This window comes from Patella vulgata, chromosome 3, assembly GCF_932274485.2.
Source record: "Patella vulgata chromosome 3, xgPatVulg1.2, whole genome shotgun sequence".
Lineage (NCBI taxonomy): Eukaryota > Metazoa > Mollusca > Gastropoda > Patellidae > Patella > Patella vulgata.
This window is the reverse complement of record NC_065881.2, coordinates 89,667,191-89,686,768: the sequence shown is the minus strand read 5'-3', so window position 1 is coordinate 89,686,768 and position 19,578 is coordinate 89,667,191. Positions and strand designations below refer to the sequence as shown.

The 19,578-nt window shown below is 36.4% G+C and overlaps 1 protein-coding gene across 3 annotated transcripts in view; it reads left to right on the top strand.

Moving 5' to 3' along the window:
• The window catches only part of LOC126815437 (C-Maf-inducing protein), a 66,635-nt gene extending 50,002 nt beyond the window's left edge, over window positions 1-16,633 (top strand). For 2 of the 3 annotated variants that reach the window (XM_050541072.2, XM_050541074.2), the window contains 13 exons: window positions 120-200; window positions 1,019-1,122; window positions 2,082-2,183; window positions 4,422-4,508; window positions 5,527-5,592; window positions 7,163-7,189; window positions 7,800-7,956; window positions 8,590-8,703; window positions 9,106-9,246; window positions 9,610-9,804; window positions 10,455-10,560; window positions 11,512-11,582; window positions 12,144-16,633. In XM_050541072.2, coding sequence (XP_050397029.1) covers window positions 120-200; window positions 1,019-1,122; window positions 2,082-2,183; window positions 4,422-4,508; window positions 5,527-5,592; window positions 7,163-7,189; window positions 7,800-7,956; window positions 8,590-8,703; window positions 9,106-9,246; window positions 9,610-9,804; window positions 10,455-10,560; window positions 11,512-11,582; window positions 12,144-12,197 — 1,305 coding nt within the window. In that variant the 3' untranslated portion in view covers window positions 12,198-16,633. The remainder of the gene's footprint in view (window positions 1-119; window positions 201-1,018; window positions 1,123-2,081; window positions 2,184-4,421; window positions 4,509-5,526; window positions 5,593-7,162; window positions 7,190-7,799; window positions 7,957-8,589; window positions 8,704-9,105; window positions 9,247-9,609; window positions 9,805-10,454; window positions 10,561-11,511; window positions 11,583-12,143) is intronic. The other variant, XM_050541073.2, reaches the window with a different exon arrangement.
• Window positions 16,634-19,578: the final 2,945 nt, after the last annotated feature.

Below are 19,578 nucleotides of genomic sequence, written 5' to 3'. Positions count from 1 at the left end.
TCTGACTCTCTCTCTCTCTCTCTCTCTGTATAAGTAGAACATCCATGTTTTATTCAAATTATAGAAAACACCACAAGCAAAAGGTTTTTATCTTATTGTTGATGTTGGTATATTTACAGCATTGTAAGAATAGTCCTAGATCTAGTATAGTCATAGAACTATTTACACCGGTTGTACATAGAATATTAAAGCATAATATGGTAAGTACACATTTTACATTTTGTTAGTCTCATGGTTGAGATATTAAACCACAATTTACATTTGTTAGTCTCAAAATAATTTCTTATTCTGTTGATCAAATTAAAATAATCTAAACTAGATTTGACAACATGATTGTAATTTATCTTCAGCTCGTTTAGGGTATGATTTAATAAACTAGTGCTATAAAATCCCTTGCAAACTACCATCTTTATTTGCTGTGAATCAAATTGATGGACCTGTTTTTAAATCTGATTGAACCAAAGCCAGGAGATTCTCCAGCTTTGGTATTTTGATTTTGTTTTCTTAATTTAAAGTAAAATAATCAACAGATGTATATATTAATTTTGATTAAACATACAAGACCTAAATCTGCAGATCTTTCTTTAGGTCTGAAATCTTATCTAAATTATTAATTAGACATCAATTAACCTATCCAGGCCAAAATCAACTCTTGATGGCATCAGATTTCTCCGATATTAAATAGATTAGAACAAACAGTTCAGCCATATTTTGATTTAAGCTAAAAATGGAGGAGCGAGGAACAACCAGTACGGTGGTTGAAATTATTGCACACGTCTTGTCAAACCTTCAAAGGCTAATATTTTCGCTCGCAATAGAGTAATTTGAATGAAATTTTCAAATTATTCATTTTACATTATCTATTTTCGAACTGTTATAGCAAGAATGGCTAGCTCTTTATACTTAATGTATCTCTAAGCTGTAAGAAATTTGATATTTTTTTAAAAATACAAATGATGTATCATTACTTTAAATATTCCTTTAATTGTGACATTTATCCCGTTTTTATTTTATCCAGGATTTTGGGAAGTATCCAAGAATGCGGTTATTTGTGCAAGAATATATTCAAGCATTAAATTGTCAGAATGATGGCATCAGAGTTGTCAATACTTTTGTTAAAAGGTATTTTATAATCTCCTAGTTCTATTATATTTCAGACGCTGGCTCACTAGCCTTGAGGTCGGGTGTTCGATCCCTGCATTTACTGAGAAAGTTCATCCAGATTTTCCAATGTGGTTTCCCCATGTCAGCAGTGCAGTACAGAGGGCCTGACAAGGGCAGCTGTCTAGTCGTTTAGACGGGACAAAAACCGAGGTCCTGTGTGTACAATGGCATGCATGTATAAGATCCCTTGGCAGTTGGAATTTGATATACGAGTGGGCCGTAGTGTTGCTGTCCGGGTAAAATTTTCCTCATAACACACTGTATGACGTATGCCCATCTTCATTTGCCCAGGTTAGGAGCAGAACAGTAGGACGTTAAACCCTATTTCATTTTCATGGGGCCCAATTTGAGGAAATTGGTCAAATATGCCAAAAAACGTCCCTAGACGCATAACAAGGTTGTATTTGTTTTACTTGACATCTTGGTGTTAAGATGGAACACATTGACGTTAGAGTAAGCACCAGTGCGTTTGTGAAATAGCTTTATTTAACTTTCGCTTCCACCAAAATGATATCGCAGAGAAAGGGAACTTGATGGCCGAATGGTTAGCGCCTGCACGTTGCATCATAAGGTCTGTCATTGAATCAAGTTGCCTGGTTTTGATTCCAGTATGTACCTGATCAGGAGTAGGGTGCTCCGGTTTCCTCCCACTGCTAAAGGGCTAGCGCTCATACGAATTATTGAAATAACATTTAACCATATGTTAGTCTTGAAATGACCTAGTTTGTGTCGAGTTGACGTTGAACCCCTTCTCTCTTTGTCTCTTTATTCTAGCTGAGTTAGAATGTTAAACCCTATTTGATTGCGTTTAATTTGCGGGGATACCAGCATTAAGTTTTACGTAAATCCTGATTTGAAACCTGTGTAACCATGACAATCGTGTGTGTAATATGTTAATTTATTGAGTTCTTTTTCAGTATGCATGGTCCCGGTAGTTCCTGTCCACATCCTCGTGTTTTACCCAATATCGTGGCCGTCTGTTTAGCTGCCATTTATAACTGTTATGAAGACAAGAAAACGTAAGTATTTCTTGGTTTTGATAAATTTTAAAAGGGTGAATATTTATGGGTAAGAAGTGCAGTATCACCTCAATAGAGTGATGATATAGGGCCTGAACATCGAGGAGGTCTTGGGGGGGGGGGGGATGCCGAATAGTTATCACGTGGGCGCTGTATCTTTAAGGTCTGTCATTGAGTCAACTGGGGTGGTTTCAAATCCCCGGTTGTACATGACAAGGAGTAGGGTCGCCTGTCCAACCTCGTGGGTTTTCTTCGGTGCCTCCGGTCTCCTCCCACTGCTAAAGACCCCTACGCGCAAGCGAATTATTGAAATAAAATTAAACCATATGTTAGTCCCGAAATGACCTAGTTTGTGTCGAGTGGACGTTAAACTCCATCTCTCTTTCTCTCCCTCTCTCTCCCTCTCTCTCTCTCTCTCCCTCTCTCTCTCTCTCTCTCTCTATCTCTCTCTCTCTCTCTTACGTAATTCATCATTTGCTTGATAAAGATGAGAGTATCCTCATCCAAACGTCGCTTAGTATTAAACTCAGTAATTGTGTATCCATAAAATTGTACCTTGTGTTAATATGTTCAATAAATAAATGCCAACCAAAGAAAATATATAATTTATCTTTACCGTAGTGATGTCATATAACAAAAGTGTATAAATATTAAAAGCTCATATAGCCATCTTTTCGGCCATTAAATAGAAAATTATTTTCTTAAAATAGTTCATCTTCATTCTCTTTACACTTAAATATAAAATATTATTGTAAAAATATAACGGAAATGAATTTCTATATAAATAACTGTAATTACTAATGAAATTGTAGAAATATAATCGACAAGTATAATTATTATGTACGATTCAATTTAGAAGTGATACCCTGAAGGCTGTGTTGTGTAGAATATTGTAATCAGCCATTATTCTGGTATTGATTAAAGATAGTGTATATAATAACCTACATAATAAAACTCAAATTAATTTAAATATAGACATAGAAGCAGATTCAGTGAAACGTCCATTTTCGACCAATAACTATTGTATATTTATATTCTTGTGTAATTAATTTTAAAAAAACCAAAACAACCGTCGCAATTTGTGGAAGATTCGTTTTAGTTAAAGATTAATTCATTCTGAAGATTCGGGTTACAAAGAAAATTTTTATGCAAATAGCCTCAGCTCCCACAAATGAGATTGCCCCCCGCCCCCTATGCCTATGAAAATAAAGACAAAATAATATATTTATGTACCTTGTACCTTATTTCAAACTAGGATAATAAAACTAAAATCGATATAAAAATTACGATACTAGACAATTTTTATGTGGGTCTAAAATGAAGGGGGTGGGGAGGTGTTCGATGGCCGAATGTTTAGCACGTGCGCGCTGTATCATAAGGCCTGTCATTCAGTCAACTGGCGTGGTTTCGAATCCCCGGTTGTACGTGACAAGGAGTAGGGTCGTCTGTCCAACCTCGTGGGTTTTCTCCGGATCCTCCGGTTTCCTCCCCCTTCTAAAGACTCCTACCCGCAAGCGAATTATTGAAATAAAATTAAAACCATATGTTAGTCCTGAAATGAGTGGACGTTAATCCCAACTTCTTTCTATCTCTCTGTCTATATGATTGAAAGCAGAATTCTATCATTAATGTTAATAAAACATCAGATTGGATTATATGACAGAGGTTTATGATATATTCCTTGGTTGGTATTAGAATATATAGATTGTAGGGTGCCCGCTGAACAGAAGTACGGCAGATTTGGGTAAAATAACCTGTATTGAGCCCTCTGAGCAGAAGGACATCAGACATAGTTACCCTGGTGGGGTAATGAGCGATGGTGGAATGTGTGGAGATTCTCTCCCGTCACCCGAACCAACAAAAAATAAAAGCTCAAATAAACATGTTTCATTTAAGGCCCTGACAAAAATAGATCGGATTAATCCTTTACTTACATGTTCTGTAAGATTGTTTACAAAGAGTCCTAACAAACTTCTCCAATAAAGGAAATAGAGAAAGAGATGAGGTTTTCCTCCTCTCTACCCAAACTAGGTCACTTTGGGACTAACACATGGAATAATTCTTGTTACTATCTTTATCAACTGTTTTATTGGACCTAAGACTTTTGTTACTATCTTTATCAACTCTTTTTTTGGACCTAAGTCTTGTTACTATACCTAAGTTTCATGTACTAATTGTTTACAGCACCAGTTGTTAGAAATGTTGTATAAAATTAATTATGTTCATTTATAATTTCAGTGCTATGCAAAATAATTTGGATAGAAGTTTTGATCATGTAGAATGGAAAATGAGGTTAATGTGTTACGGAGCTATATTAGAGACAGCGTAAGTTTATAAAGTTAATTGTCTAGATAGGAGAGTAGGTGATCGAGAGGAGAGTAGGTGATCGAGTGGTCTACTGTGTGACTTTAGATCATAAGGTCACGTGACTAGTCTCAATCCCCAGGAGTAGGGTCAAAGGCCATCCTCTTGGCTTTTCTCCATGTTCTTCAGTTTTCCCCATAGTTAAAGACTTCCACTAGTTAAAGACTTCCACTAGTTAAAGACTTCCACTAGTAAGCTCAGCAGTCGGGAATGTGTCAGTTTTCCCCATAGTTAAAGTCTTCCACTAGTAAGCTCAGCAGTCGTGAATGTGTCAGTTTTCCCCATAGTTAAAGACTTCCACTAGTTAGCTCAGCAGTCGGGAATGTGTCAGTTTTCCCCATAGTTAAAGACTTCTACGAGTAAGCTCAGCAGTCGGGAATGTGTCAGTTTTCCCCATAGTTAAAGACTTCTACGAGTAAGCTCAGCAGTCGGGAATGTGTCAGTTTTCCCCATAGTTAAAGACTTCTACGAGTAAGCTCAGCAGTCGGGAATGTGTCATTTTTCCCCATAGTTAAAGACTTCTACGAGTAAGCTCAGCAGTCGGGAATGTGTCAGTTTTCCCCATAGTTAAAGACTTCCACGAGTAAGCTCAGCAGTCGGGAATGTGTCAGTTTTCCCCATAGTTAAAGACTTCCACTAGTAAGCTCAGCAGTCGGGAATGTGTCAGTTCCGTTTTTTGACGTCGATTGATATATGATCTTATAGTCATCCACATCGGTTCATCATGATGTGGTCCCCCTTGTCAGTAGTGCAGGATTGAGGTCCTGGCAAGGGACAAAGCATAGTCGTTCTTATGTGATGAAAAACCAAGGTCCTGTGTACACATTGGCGTGCACATAAAAGATCCCATGAGTAGGCTGTATTTTAACTGCCGGGGCAAAATTTCCCTCATAGCACACTGTATGGCGTATGCCCATCTTCATTAGCCCAGTCAGAGCAGAACATTTTGTTTTTTTTCATATAAATATTGTTTTTATAGATCTGAATATGAAGATTGGAGATGTGTATTGGGTAGTTTACTTCAACCTATACCATTTCCTGATGAGTAAGTTTCAACTTTTCTAATAATAGAACCAGACAGATTGTAAACAATTTTATCATCCCCCATCTGTCTGACCGGCACACTTAATCGAACAATATCACTCAGATTCTACTTTGATTGAAGATGCAAACGTGGATAATTTTTATGTCAATGGCTTGACCGGGTATATACAATGATAGACATTTTTGCATAGGCTAAGCAGAGGTGGACAATTTAATTGGCTGCCGAGAATGTAAAACACAATATCTCTGCTACAAATTGATGGGTCGTGTCACGGGTTGTACGAGCGGCTTTTGACCCTATGACTTCAGACATTGATTAATCAAACAGCGTTGACGTTTCTAGTGGTTTACCGACAGTTCCATGCATGGCACGCCAACAAGTCACCGTAACAGACCGTTTCATTGGCTTATCCCTCACTTCAACCAAAACGCCAGTAATATAACAACTCTTCCGGATCCTAGTGTAGTAAAAACAAGTAAAACGATATAAGATCTGTGTTTTAATCAGATTGGTTAAATGAATCTACATTCAGGTTAAACAAAACTTTAAACAAATGGTTTCCTGAGTCACTATGTCCACTAATCAGGAGAGACTTTTTAGTCAATGACTGCTGCAGCTAGGATCTGCTGAACATGAAACACTGTTTTTCGAAATAAGATCATGTAAATTTTAGTACCCACAGATAATTATATTGGCTGATTGAGTATCCAGGGATGCTGTCCAAATCACAAGCAATGTACAAGCAACGGTCTAGGGAATTAGGTGTCCAACGATGAAGATGTAATTAGGGTATTGACGTTCTGTCATTGAGTCATTGATTCCCCGGTTGTACGTGACAAGGAGTAGGGTCCTCCGGTTTCCTCCACTGCTAAAGACCCCTACGTGCAAGAAATTTATTGAAATAAAATTGAACCATATGTCAGGTCCAAAATGACCTAATTTGTGTCGAGTGGACGTTAAACCCCATCTCTCTCTCTCTCTCTCTCCCCCTCGCGCCTTATAATGAACTGCTTGGTCGTGGGTGTGCCTACATCTCCATCTCAAATGATGTGAATTCTATATATAAATATCAATTAGTTTATTAATAGTTTGCCTGGTTAAATACGTATCTATGTAATATAAGCAGTACTACATTTTAACACAGGCCTTCAAACTAGTCACCATCTCAATTATTTTTATATTAAGGTTGTCTTGTAACATCACATCATGTTCAATAAGAAATATAAAAAGTGTTGCTAGTGTAACCCAGGGCCCTCATCTCTAACTAGCTGATGATACAGTGAAGGACGGGATTAATTAAATAAACAGAGCTACACCTATAAATATGAACACAAGAGTATTTAATTAAGTAAAGATTAATAATATAATAACAATTGGCCTGAAAACAGGGGGAATGGCGACCTAGAACCCCAAAATACAATTTAGGTAGAATCTACACTTGTCTAAATCCTTGCATTAAGTGAAAGGCATAGAATTAAACCAATTTGGTGACAAATGTTGAAATCGTTTTCTTCTCCTGGTTTTATTTAATCAATAAATAATTCCAAATTATATGTTTTTATTATTTTAGTGCCATAGCTGATCAAGACTTTACTTCGTAAGTGTTGTCACATTAATCATATCATATATTTTATTAAAGATACATTGTGGGAGATTAGATACAGAGCTGGCAGTTCTCTTGAACCGAGTTGTGACATAGGCCAGGTGGTCTTGTAATACTACTTCCACACTATGGCCTCAGATATATAATTAATATAAGGAATCATGAGAGGGTTTCACCCATGCAGCACCAAGTAAACTGCTAATATAATAAGATGTATTGTCATATAGATACTATTTAATTTGTCCATCATCTGATGTTGTAATACTCCAGTTTCTTCTTTTTGGGAGAAAGGGGGATGTCGTATTGATCCTTTACTGGATGATCAGTATTGTAATATAAGTCATGTGAGACGGGAGTTATCTGCCCCTGTCGACTCTTCACTGTAATATATATATTGAAGATAATAAAACAGAGACACATACTCCGGAGTGTGTTCGAAGCACGAACATGTCTTGTGTTAATATATAGGGGGGGGTTTGAGATATGAATATGACCGTCCATCCACGTGCTGATATATAGAAGGCGTCTAGAAGGTAGTGATCCCAACACAACAGTATACTATGTGTAAATTTGTCCATCATCTGATGTTGTTTTTAATTGTCAGAAGTATGAAGCCCGTGATTGGTAATATAGCTAAAGATAGTAATTGTGACGTTCATCAGACCGTGTTGGGAATACGTGAAGGCAAGGAAGGCTGGTTCCATCTATATTGTCCAGGTGGTATCGCCTGTGATGACGAAGGCGAGCTATGGGGTAATATGGTAAGTTTCTAGACCCACCTGGATATAATCTACCTGTCACTGATAGATTGATATTATTTATACCTGTTCACTTCCTGCACAACTAAAACCATTATTTGTTGACTTTCCTCATTCAGATTATATTGTCGGATTCTAACACTACCCATTGGTCGAAAAAGTCCATCAGACTTTTCCGATGTGGTTTCCCCTTGTCAGTGGTGCAGGACGGAGGGCCTGACAAAGACAGCTGTCTAGTCATTTGGATGGGATGAAAAACCCAGGTCCTGTGTGTGCATTGGCATGCACGTAAAAGATGCCTTGGCAGTTGGAATTCGATATAAGAGTAGGCCATAGTGCCGCTGCCCGATCAAAATTTCCCTCATGTCGTATGTCCATCTTCATTAGTCCACATTCTATTACAGACCATGTTCGTAAACCCTGCGAACATAAACAATAAAAATTGTAATATATAAGCCTCTTTCTATTGTTTTTAACACGTGTCATTGAGTCAAGTGGCCTGGTATTGATTACCCATTTGTACGTGACAGGGTCGCCTGTCCAACCTTATTGGTTTTCTACGGGTCCTACAGTTTCCTCCCACTGCTAGAGATAAGTTCATCAACTTAAATAATCTGTTGGGTTTTTTTTTAACAGCTTGGAACTTTAATTCGATGCTGCTGTAGAAGAAAGAAGTTTTTGATTGGTATGACGAAGATGATTGGTCCCGTTATGTTACTAGCTTTAAGAGATACGGTGTCTGCCATGGAGGTATGTTGCCGCTGTTTGTCTGTCTGTTCAGGGTTGACACCTACACTAGGGCTGCCCCAAGGCTGACATTTGGTGTTTAGGGGTAGCTTGGACTGGGGAGTAACATAGGCTAGGTGATGTTGGATTACCGCTTCCGGTTTCGAAGTTACACTACTTTTAACCCATGCCGTGCTGGGTCATTCGCTAGTGAATAAATACATATAAACAGAAAGATTGACTTTTGACATATTATTAGTTCTTGGATTATATGTTCTATGTTAGAGTTTGTTTAATATATTACAGGTGTTATGTGCCATGTTAGAGTTTGTTTAATATATTACAGGTGTTATGTTCTATGATAGAGTTTGTTTAATATATTATAGGTGTTATGTGCCATGTAAGAGTTTGTTTAATATATTACAGGTTTTATGTGCCATGTTAGAGTTTGAAATCTTAGAGAGTCAAGATATGAAGATGCAACTAATAACAACGTTACAGAGTACGTCAGATGGGAAAAAAATGTACGCAGCCCTGTGTGATAGACAAATTGCTCTTCGAGAACTCGTAAGTTTCTTTAGTTGACTATATTTTGGGAAGGGTTGTTGTTTAAGCCAATTTTACCAGTTAGTCAGTTAGTGGAACGAAACGTTCGTTTCCACCTGGGGTGATATCGTAGAGAATCTGGAGAATTTATTTCGGTCTGTCAGTGGAAGAAAAGCGTGAAAATATATACAAATTTGCGATAATGTTAAACATTGTCATATGCTTGAAAAAAAAACCCTCGCACTCTGAGAAAAACTTGTGTCTTGAAAAAGCAATATATCTTGCTGAGATAATTAAACCCCATTTCATTTCATTTCATTTGTTTTCAAAATACTATTTTTTGAAAAAGATAATTATTTTAAAAATTATTTATTTGAATTACAGCAACAAAAAGGTGGACCAAAGAAACTGACTTTACCGTCGAAATCAACAGATACAGACTTGTCGAAGATGTTGAATTCGGGCTCATTCGGAAATCTGGAGTGTCTGAGTTTAGCGTTTACACAGGTTACGAGTGCGTGTGCTCACGATTTGATCAAATTACCTTCCTTACGGTATCTTAATCTCTGGTCTACACAGGTGAGATTTTAAATTGAGAGAGAGAGAGGGAGAGAGAGAGAGAGAGAGTAATAATTTCAGCCAAAAGAGGGCCCACAATTGCAAGGGCAATAACTATAAGCATCTTCATCTCATTGTGATTAAGTTTCAAGTCAATGAGATGATATCTGCAGTCAGTTATAAACTTAAAGTAGTACTTAGGTAAAACATTAACAGAACACAATTTCTATAGGATATCTAAAACCGGTTTATTTCTAGAAGTATGGAGTTTAAACAAGTATCCTCTTATCGTTATCAAGCACAATGCCATTTAGTTATACTTTACTTGAGGTCAATATATATGAATTAAAAAGATAAAAGATTCATACAACAAACACAGTGACATGACGTTAAATATAGCTATTTCACACACTAAATGTCATTGTGCTTGATAACAATAAGAGGATACTAGTCAAAACGTGGTGCTTTTAAAATAAACATTAGTTTCAAAAGCTTCAACACACTTTTTAAATTGATCAAGGGCAATAACTCTTGACCATAATAATTGTAAATGTTGGCCATCAAAAATCTTCTTTGTCTCGTGAACTTAAAGTTTGTGTATACGACCACATTTCTATTTGGATATATATATATATATAGACTATAATCATCTTAATTGTGTTTTTATACAGTTTGGTGATGGTGGACTCCAGCTTTTATCCGAACATCTTCATAAACTTCAAGTTTTAAATTTATGTGAAACTCCTGTTACAGATAAAGGTTTATCGTCGCTGGCAGGTAGGAAAATACACCTGTTAATATATACTACTTCTGAATTTATTAACATGCTAGAAGTAGTATATATATATATGAGTGTTTTTAATCTGTGAATTATCTTATCAGGATTATGTAGTCAAACGTTTGGAATATTTCGACTAGGAGTTCCAAAAGGTTTGGGAGTGACAGTCAGTAAGTAAGGCATGGGTTGACAAACCAAGGGGGTAACAGGTACGAACTCTGTATTAACCAAAACAGTTCATCAGAAAGCAGGAGGAGGGTCATGATATGGAACAACTTTTTGTTGTTCAGATGGGACATTTTACACGTTGGCGTGTTTGTAAAAGAAACTATCGACAAAGAGTAGGTGCGGAAAATTAGGACGCTAAACCCCCTTTCATTTCAGCAAAACAGGATTTAAAGACATAATTTTAAGACAGGTTTGAGATGGGTGAGGTGTTGACTGACTAAATAATTCTAATTGTTAAGTAAATCTAGCTGGGAGTCAATCTCATTAAAATACAGGTCTGTATTTCGTTTCGTTTTTTTATACTTTCGATGGCCTACACTACATGAAGATCTGACCGATTGTACTGGAAGGTCGCGTCAGGGGTCATACGAGCGGCTTTTAACCCTATGATGTCAGACATTGATTAATCAATCAGCGTTGACCTTACTAGTGGTTTACCCACAGTTCCGTGCATCACACACCAAGAACTCGCCGTAACAGACAGTTTCATTGGCAAATCCCTCACTTCAACCAGAACACGAGTTATATAACAAGTCTATCAAATCCTAGTGTAGTAAAGACAAGTAAAACGAAGTGTTGAAGTAAACGAAATGAAATAGGATCTGTGTTTTAATCCGATTGTCTGGAAGTAGGGGTCTCTCTTTATTGGTTTTATTCTTTCCGCGGGTTTCCCACCAATTATGAACAATATTAAATTTATGACATTGTGTTTTCTTTTTCAGCTTTAAAGAATTTAAGGAAGTTGAATTTAAACAGTACAAGTTTATCAGCCTTGACATTTGAGGGGTTGAAGGTAATTCTTATTATTATCAAACATCAGCCAATCAACCAGGTCAGGTAGTGATCAACGCAAACTGCTTGATTATAAACCATGGATACGGTCTCAATATGTAAAAACAGTTGAAATAAAAAATTTATTCAAATTAAGTTGGGCAGTTTATATATAAAAGAAAGTTAAATTTTAAAAACTTAATTTTGATTTCACTTTTTGGCGTGCACGCTAAAGATCCCTGGACAGTTCTAATCGATCAATAGTAAGCAGAAATGCCACTGTTGGAGCAAAATGCATTTCCTGGCAGACGGCATGGCGTCTGAAATTCTGTCCGTTATTACTAGGCCATATAATTATTAATAGTTTGTTGTTGGGGATTGGATGGCTGGATGACTGTATCATAAGGTTTGTCATTGAGTCAGCTGGCGTGGTTTCGATTCCCTGGTTTTACGTGACAAGGAATTATTGAAATAAAATTGAACCGTATGTTAGTCCCTAAAGGACCTACTTTGAGTCGAGTGGACTTAAACCCATCTCTCTTTCTCTCTCATTATTATTATTTATTATTATTATTATTTACAGGAGAAGTTACCGTCACTACAGGAGTGTGACGTACGATATACAGATGCGTGGTGATAAAAGGCCTAGAGTTGTTGACACGTCTATAAACTAAGCCTTAGAATATAATAACTTCTGTTGGTACCTCTAGGGGGCGCTCAACATTAATTGTGCCTATGTTTTTATTTTATTAAACTGGTAATCAATACGTAACCTAGTTTATAGTAAATAAACTTCACTTCCACTGGATGTCAAAGTCTTTTATCGATGGATACACCAACAACGCTGTGCGTTAAAATGGAGTATGATATATAACTACAAGAGATATTGTCAATTGAAGTGTAAAACATATAACGGAAAACTGTGTTTAAACTGGTTAATCAGGAAAATATCTCCCGAAAGCTGTCGTATATTTCAAAACGACATCCAAATTAATAAAAAAAACTCAATTAATGAAGTGATGGTTTGTGGACATGTCGGATGATATATGTTCATCTAGTGGATTTCATTGGTCAGTATATTTATATAAAATATCCCTTGTGTATATATATATACATGTGATGACCTATTATTCATATAACCTGTGACCTTTGACCTATTATTCATATAACCTGTGACCTTTGACCTTTAAAGTGCTATAATGTTACTTGTGAGAAGTTGACTCAAATGCAAAATGTCAAAATAAAATGGATTTAAAATAAAACGTTTTGTGGAAGTGGAATAAAACCCAAGACTATACACAAAGCGATTTGCAAAGAGTATAAACATAACGCAAACGTAAGGCAAGCAGGAATATAAAATAAGAGAGGCAAGAAACATAATCTTGCTATTTCGTGGGAAAATAAGTCGTTTGTATTTCCCGCGCCCTGAAGAGAACTTTTCCTTTTAATATTTTATTTGAAAGATTTACAGTGCATTAAATACGCTTGGATTTAAATGTTGAATATTGTTCGTGTTGATTGTATCGTTGTTTGTTTTATAGCTTGATTTCTACTGTCTGTTTCATATTTATATATGTATATACAAGTTGTCGTTTGTCAAAATGATTCAGATATGTTTTTTTATTGATATTACACCCTTTAGGTGTACTTCAGGTGCACGTTAAAGATCCCTTGACTGTTGTATTGGGAAGAATGGTTAAGCAGAAGCGCCACTGCCTGGGCTAAATTTCATTTTCTCCTTTTATCTTTGCACAAGTATGTTAACCCATGAAATAATAAAAATGACCAAAGAATTTTCTATTAGCATTCTGTACATAATGTCCATGTTATAATATACAAGAATCTGGAAGTCTCCGATCACCTTCAAGGATTGTAATAAACTACAAGACTCGGGGGTGACTCGAGATCCCGCAACTTGTTCCAACCTCTGGTATTAAGTTGAGATAAATAAGTTGCTTTTGTTGTCACCTTAAACGATATGTCCACATTAAAGAACTGCTGCTATTTTTTTATTTTACATGTTATATGGGTACATAACGTAAATATTATATACGTACATAACGTAGATTAACATACAACTGTATGCCATTGTCTTTAATTTTTTAAAAGATGCATTATGTAAGAGCTAAATTGGCCTATTGCAGATCTTTATTTCCACCTCAAAAGTTAAATAAATTATTAATAAGACATATATCCTCTCTCTAGACCATCAGATGGTCGTGATTTTCAGTGGATTGAAATGTGATCGCCATTTAATAACGTAAAAATGGATAATCGAGACGGCAACAATGATATTCGAGGCTACAAGGTTTCTTGGCTTAGACTGAAGTAATTTGGTTGAAATTATCAGAATATTCCCTTTACATTATCTACTTTTTAACTTTTATAGCGAGAACTGTCAGCTTTTTATCTAATCTCCCATAATGTATCTTTAATTAATTGAAGAAGGATAATTAATTAGGTAGACCAACTGTTGATTATATGGTATACAATAGAGAATATTCCTTTATCTTGTTCTGAACAAACTTGTCAGGACTTCATATTATTATTAATTATTGAAACAAAATTCTCGATATTTGAAGATATGTTATAGTTAATGATAATTTCATTTTAAATATCATTAAAGGATGCTGGATATTTTAATGTTAAATTATAAGTTTTTTTTAGAGATATATATATTGAGACGGAATATCTGCTGGCAGGTTATAATAATCTAATACCATTATACAAATATATTTTAGCCCATTATTTTTGCATTCTGTTCCCATTAACACCATTTTCAACTTTTGTTGTTTTTTTTTATGTTAATTATAATAATTCTGCATGAACCCATCATGATTTTATGTATGTATGGACATGACCTCCCAAATTGACTTGAAAAGTCAGTGCGAAGATCAATTCACAGAACACGATGCTAAGGAATACATCCACAGTTTATTATTCAGCAACGATTTTACTTGGATTTTCGGGGGGGGGGGGCGACGTTGTATCATAACTTCTGCCCTTAAGTCTGTTTCGATTCCCCGCTTGTACGTGACAAGGAGTAGGGTGGCCGGTCCAATCTTGTGGATTTTCTCCGGGTCCTCCGGTTTCCTCCCACTGCTAAAGATCCCTATTGAATTATTGAAATAAAACTGAACCATATACTAGTCCCAAAATCACCTAGTTTGTGTTGAGTGGACTTAAACTCTCTCTCTCTCTCTCTCTCTCTCTCTCTCTCTCTTCTTGTGAACCATGTTTAGTTTAAAATATGTAAACTAAAACAGGTTAAGAAGAGCCAAGAAGTTGATAAATTTAATTATTTTTGTTGATAAATTTAATTATTTTTTCACCTGGAGAAATAGTAAGTGTTCTTGAAGAAGTCAGGCCTGTAGCTAGCGGTTGGGCAATACGAAGCCAACGACCAATAATGTACCTATATCAGTAAGGGCGCCCCATAAAGCTGAGTGACAGTGGTTGAGCTGCCCCCCTTGCCCGCCCGCTAGCTACGGGCCTGGAAGTAAACTCTTGAGTTGGTATGGCAAAGGTATATAATCACATATAGAGGTTTGTTTTGTTTTGTTTTTGTTTTATTAGCTGATTCTGCCAATAATTGTTTGTTTATTTTAAATTGTTTGTAATTATATTTTAGATTTAATACTTGCATTTGTTTTACACCAGTATATTGAGAATTCCATATTTTATTGTGTGCCAATCTTAAACATAAATTATTCAAGAAATACATGTAAATCTGCCTACTGCAGGTCTTTCGTTAGGTCTTAAAAGTTATATAAATTATTAATTAGACAATTATTAACTTGCCAAGACCATAATCAACTCTTGATGCCATCGGATGCTCAAGATTTTTTCCATGGATTTAAACACGATTGGTGGTTAATGATGGATAATCAAGACTTTGTTTACTATGGTAAAAATGAAGTAATTTGACTACAATTCTCAATATGTCATATATATAAGGGTTAGGGTTGAAGTATTATAGCGAGAACTGTCATGTACATGTTTAGTTTATCTAAGTTTAAAACCATTTGTTCAGGGTCTTTCCTACAACAGGTCATGTTTTATAACGTAGGCTGAACCTCGTTCAAATCTCAAGATGAACACAATGTGGTCAGTCGGATTGATTCTTTTTAAGACAAATCCTAGCAAAAATCTTCAAGGATTAGTCCTGTAGGTTATTGTTCTCGTCTGACGTCTGCTATGTTGGTCAGATTGAAGAACATGAATAGGACTTGTTTTAGGATTTATCCAATCTGACTAAAATACAGATCTATATTCTGTTTTGTTTTTTTATATTTTCGATGGCCTACACTACATGAAGATCTTGTCGGTTGTACTGTGAGGTCGCGTCCGGGGTCATACGAGCGGCTTTTGTCCCTATGACATCAGACATTGATTAATCAATTAGCGTTGATGTTTCTAGGGGTTTACCCACAGTTCCGTGCAAAGCACGGCAAGAATTCGCAGTAACAGACGGTTTCATTGGTTAATTCCTCACATCAACTAGAACGCCTGTTATATAACAACTCTTCCAGATCCTAGTGTTGTGAAGACAAATAAAACGAAATTTTGAACAATAAAAAATGAAATGAAATAGGATCTGTGTTTTAATCTGTGCGTTTGGAGGCTGAGTGGTTTTAATGTTAGTGTGTTAGATCATAGCGTCTGACATTGTGTCAAGTCCGGTGGTTACAAAGGAGTAGAGAGCATCTGTCTGGGATCACAAGTTCCCTCTCACTGCTATAGACCCCTATGTTAGGCCTGAACATCCCCCAAAAAATCTGTAAACTACAGGACAAATTTTATCCATGTTGACACAAAAGGATTTATTTTATAATTCCTAAAGATAAATCCAGTAGTGTGACTCGATCAGATCATCAAAACTGTTCGAAATTATATGTGCAATGTCATCGTGGAAAACTCTCCTTGTTGAATATAGACAAGGCAGTGGACTCGTGCAATGTATATATTTATATATTTATATTTATCAATATATTTTGATTGTTGTATTGTCACAGATCCTGCTTTGTGTATGACGTATCGTTGCAACAGTTTGATTAAAATATAAACACCTGGCTTCCAAACTTCAATTTTATTAACCTGGGCTTTCCCTTCAATATTTTGCCAGTTGATTAAATTTTGACTTTCTTTGTTTACCATGAATTAGCAAGATATTGTAAAAATATCTGACAATCTTAACATTGTCCAATTTTTTGAACATATTTCTAAGTGATTTTACGGATAAAAACTCTAAATTTAACATCATTTATTATGTTATAAATGTAAATTCTGTTGAAATTTGTTTATTTTATGTCATGTGAATTACCTGACAGGTAAGTTTTCATGCTGGTCAATATGACATGTCAGTCTGTCACGACCGGTTATATATGCCTGAAATGAGTGGCCTTGTGTTTATCCGTTCGTACTTGTTACATGTTAATATTAATTATCCAGGTAATTTTTTCTTAAAGAAAATCAGAAAAAAGTTTTATATTGTTTATACCTGGATAGCCCCCAAAGCATCGGAAATTTGGATTACCCAAGACAATGTCAGGCACAAAACCTCTGGTACCTGTCATTTTGTCAGGCACTGATTTGTCTTTTTTATTGATATTATTAATACATGTCCGATACTAAGTTGAAAATGTCAGGTACTATTTAATTAGTGCCTGACATTTTGTCAGGTACATCTAAAACCGTTATTTCCAGGTGTGGCTAGATCTGTGAATAGTGATATAATTAATACAGGTGTATCATCTGATATTACTACTTCCTAGATCGTCCTCCGCTTGTACGTGACAAGGAGTAGGGTCGCCTGTCCAACCTCGTGGGTTTTCTCCAGGTCCTCAGGTTTCCTCCCACTGCTAAAGACCACTACGCGCAAGCGAATGATTGAAATAAAATTGAACCACATGTTAGTCCCGAAATGACCTAGTTTGTGTCGAGTGGATGTTAAACCCCATTTCTCTCTCTCTCTCCTGAAAACGCCCCAAGCCATGGGAATAACCCTCTCAATGTATACTAGTTCTAGAGAGTGCCACTGCTGTTCCCATGAAGGAGTAGGGGGGGGGGGGGTGGATAGCCGAATGGTTAGCACGTGCGCGCTGTATCATAAAGCCTGTCATTGAGTCAACTGGCGTGGTTTTGAATCCCTTGTTGTACGTGACAAGGAGTAGGGTCGCCTGTCCAACCTTGTGGGTTTTCTCCGGGTCCTCCCACTGCTAAAGACCCCTACACGCAAGCGAATTATTGAAATAAAATTAAACCATATGTTAGTCCCGAAATGACCTAGTTTGTGATGAGTGTAAGTTGAACCCCACCCCTCTCTCTCAAGTCAGGTTGGGACCTTTAATTAACTAGCATGTTGGGACTATTGATTAACTGGCAATTTAGGACGTTTGATTAACTGAATTTGTATCCCAACATTATAAAATATTGTTGTTTGTTCAACTGAATCTAGAAATGTATTTTAATCAATCTGTGAAATGTTTTTATTTCTGTTTTGTTCTGTTTTTGTATGTACTGATTTACCTGTTCGTCTGATTTACCTGTTTGTCTGCTGACTTGTTGATGATTTTTCTCGTGTTGGTGTTTGATCTTTTTATTGTGATGAACATTGACTAATAAATATTCTAAATAAAAATAATATACGACTTGTTTTCTTCAGCAGTAGGACCACAGAGGTAGTCAAAATCATCCAACTTTTGATAGATCTGTAATGGATAGAGTCAAAAACCTTCATTGATGGCCGCACTGGACTCCTCTTTAGAGTGTCCAGGAAATGGAATGAGGGTTTAACGTCCTACTCCGACTGGGCTAATGAAGAACTGGGCTAATGAAGACGGGCATACGCCATACAGTGTGCTATGAGGGAATTTTTGTCCGGGCAGCAACACTATGGCCTACTCTTACATCAAATCCCAACTGTCAAGGTATCTTTTACTTGCATGCCAATGTATACACGTGACCTCGATTTTCGTCTATCCGAATGAGTAGACAGCTGTCCTTGTCAGGCCCTCCTTCCTGTACCACTGGCAAAGGGAAACCACATGGAAAAATTCTGATGAACTTTCTCGGCCAATGCAGGGATCAATCACGCGACCTCCAGGCTAACCAGCCAGCATCTTAATCACTTAGCCAACATGGCTCCCAAAATAGCCCTTTTTCCAAATATCTAATACTATAACAAATTTTAATGACTTATCAATTATTTGTCCATCTGATGTGATACTGTGCACCAATCACAGTCTAGGTTTTTCTTTAAAGGTTAATCTAATTTGAAAGCCTGAAAGAGCACAATAAAGCTAACAATTTGATTGGATAATTCAGAATGATTGACACATGTCTGATCTGAAATCTTAACAATTATTGGCGATTGACACATTTTAGTCAAGATAATACACTGTTTTTGACATAGTAACCATGGTGACTGTGAATGGTTTCCTCTTGTCAGTGGTGTAGCCTACTGAAGGTCTAGCAAGGAAGAACATCTAGTCTTTAGGATGGGATAAAAACCCTAGGTCATGTGTACATGCTCGTAAAAGAACCCTTAACAGTTTGAATCTGATTAAGGAGTAAGCTGAAACGCCACTGCCAGGGTAGAATTCCCTCAGAAAAATAGGACGGGTATGAATCGCCATGGCTTCTGAGATACCAATAAGATAGGCAATGAAACATATGCCCACAGCAGCTTTGGTATACAAAACATTTAATAGGAAGGGTCACACCTCTGGGGAAGGAAATTGGTGAAAATCAATAGGTCACTTTGTCTCATGACCTTAAACACTGTGTATAAATTTAAAGTCAATCGGATATTAACAAGATTTTTCAAAGTGATCAAGTGCCATAACACTGTCAGTAATTATCGGAAATAGTTGAAAATCAATAAGTGTACTGAAACACTATGTATAAAGGATATTAACTTTAGCAACTGGAGCATTCACAAGCAATTGTGGGATGGACAGAGATTTCAAAAGGGGCGTATAAAAAAACTGATTATAAATAAAAACAAGACAGAATGC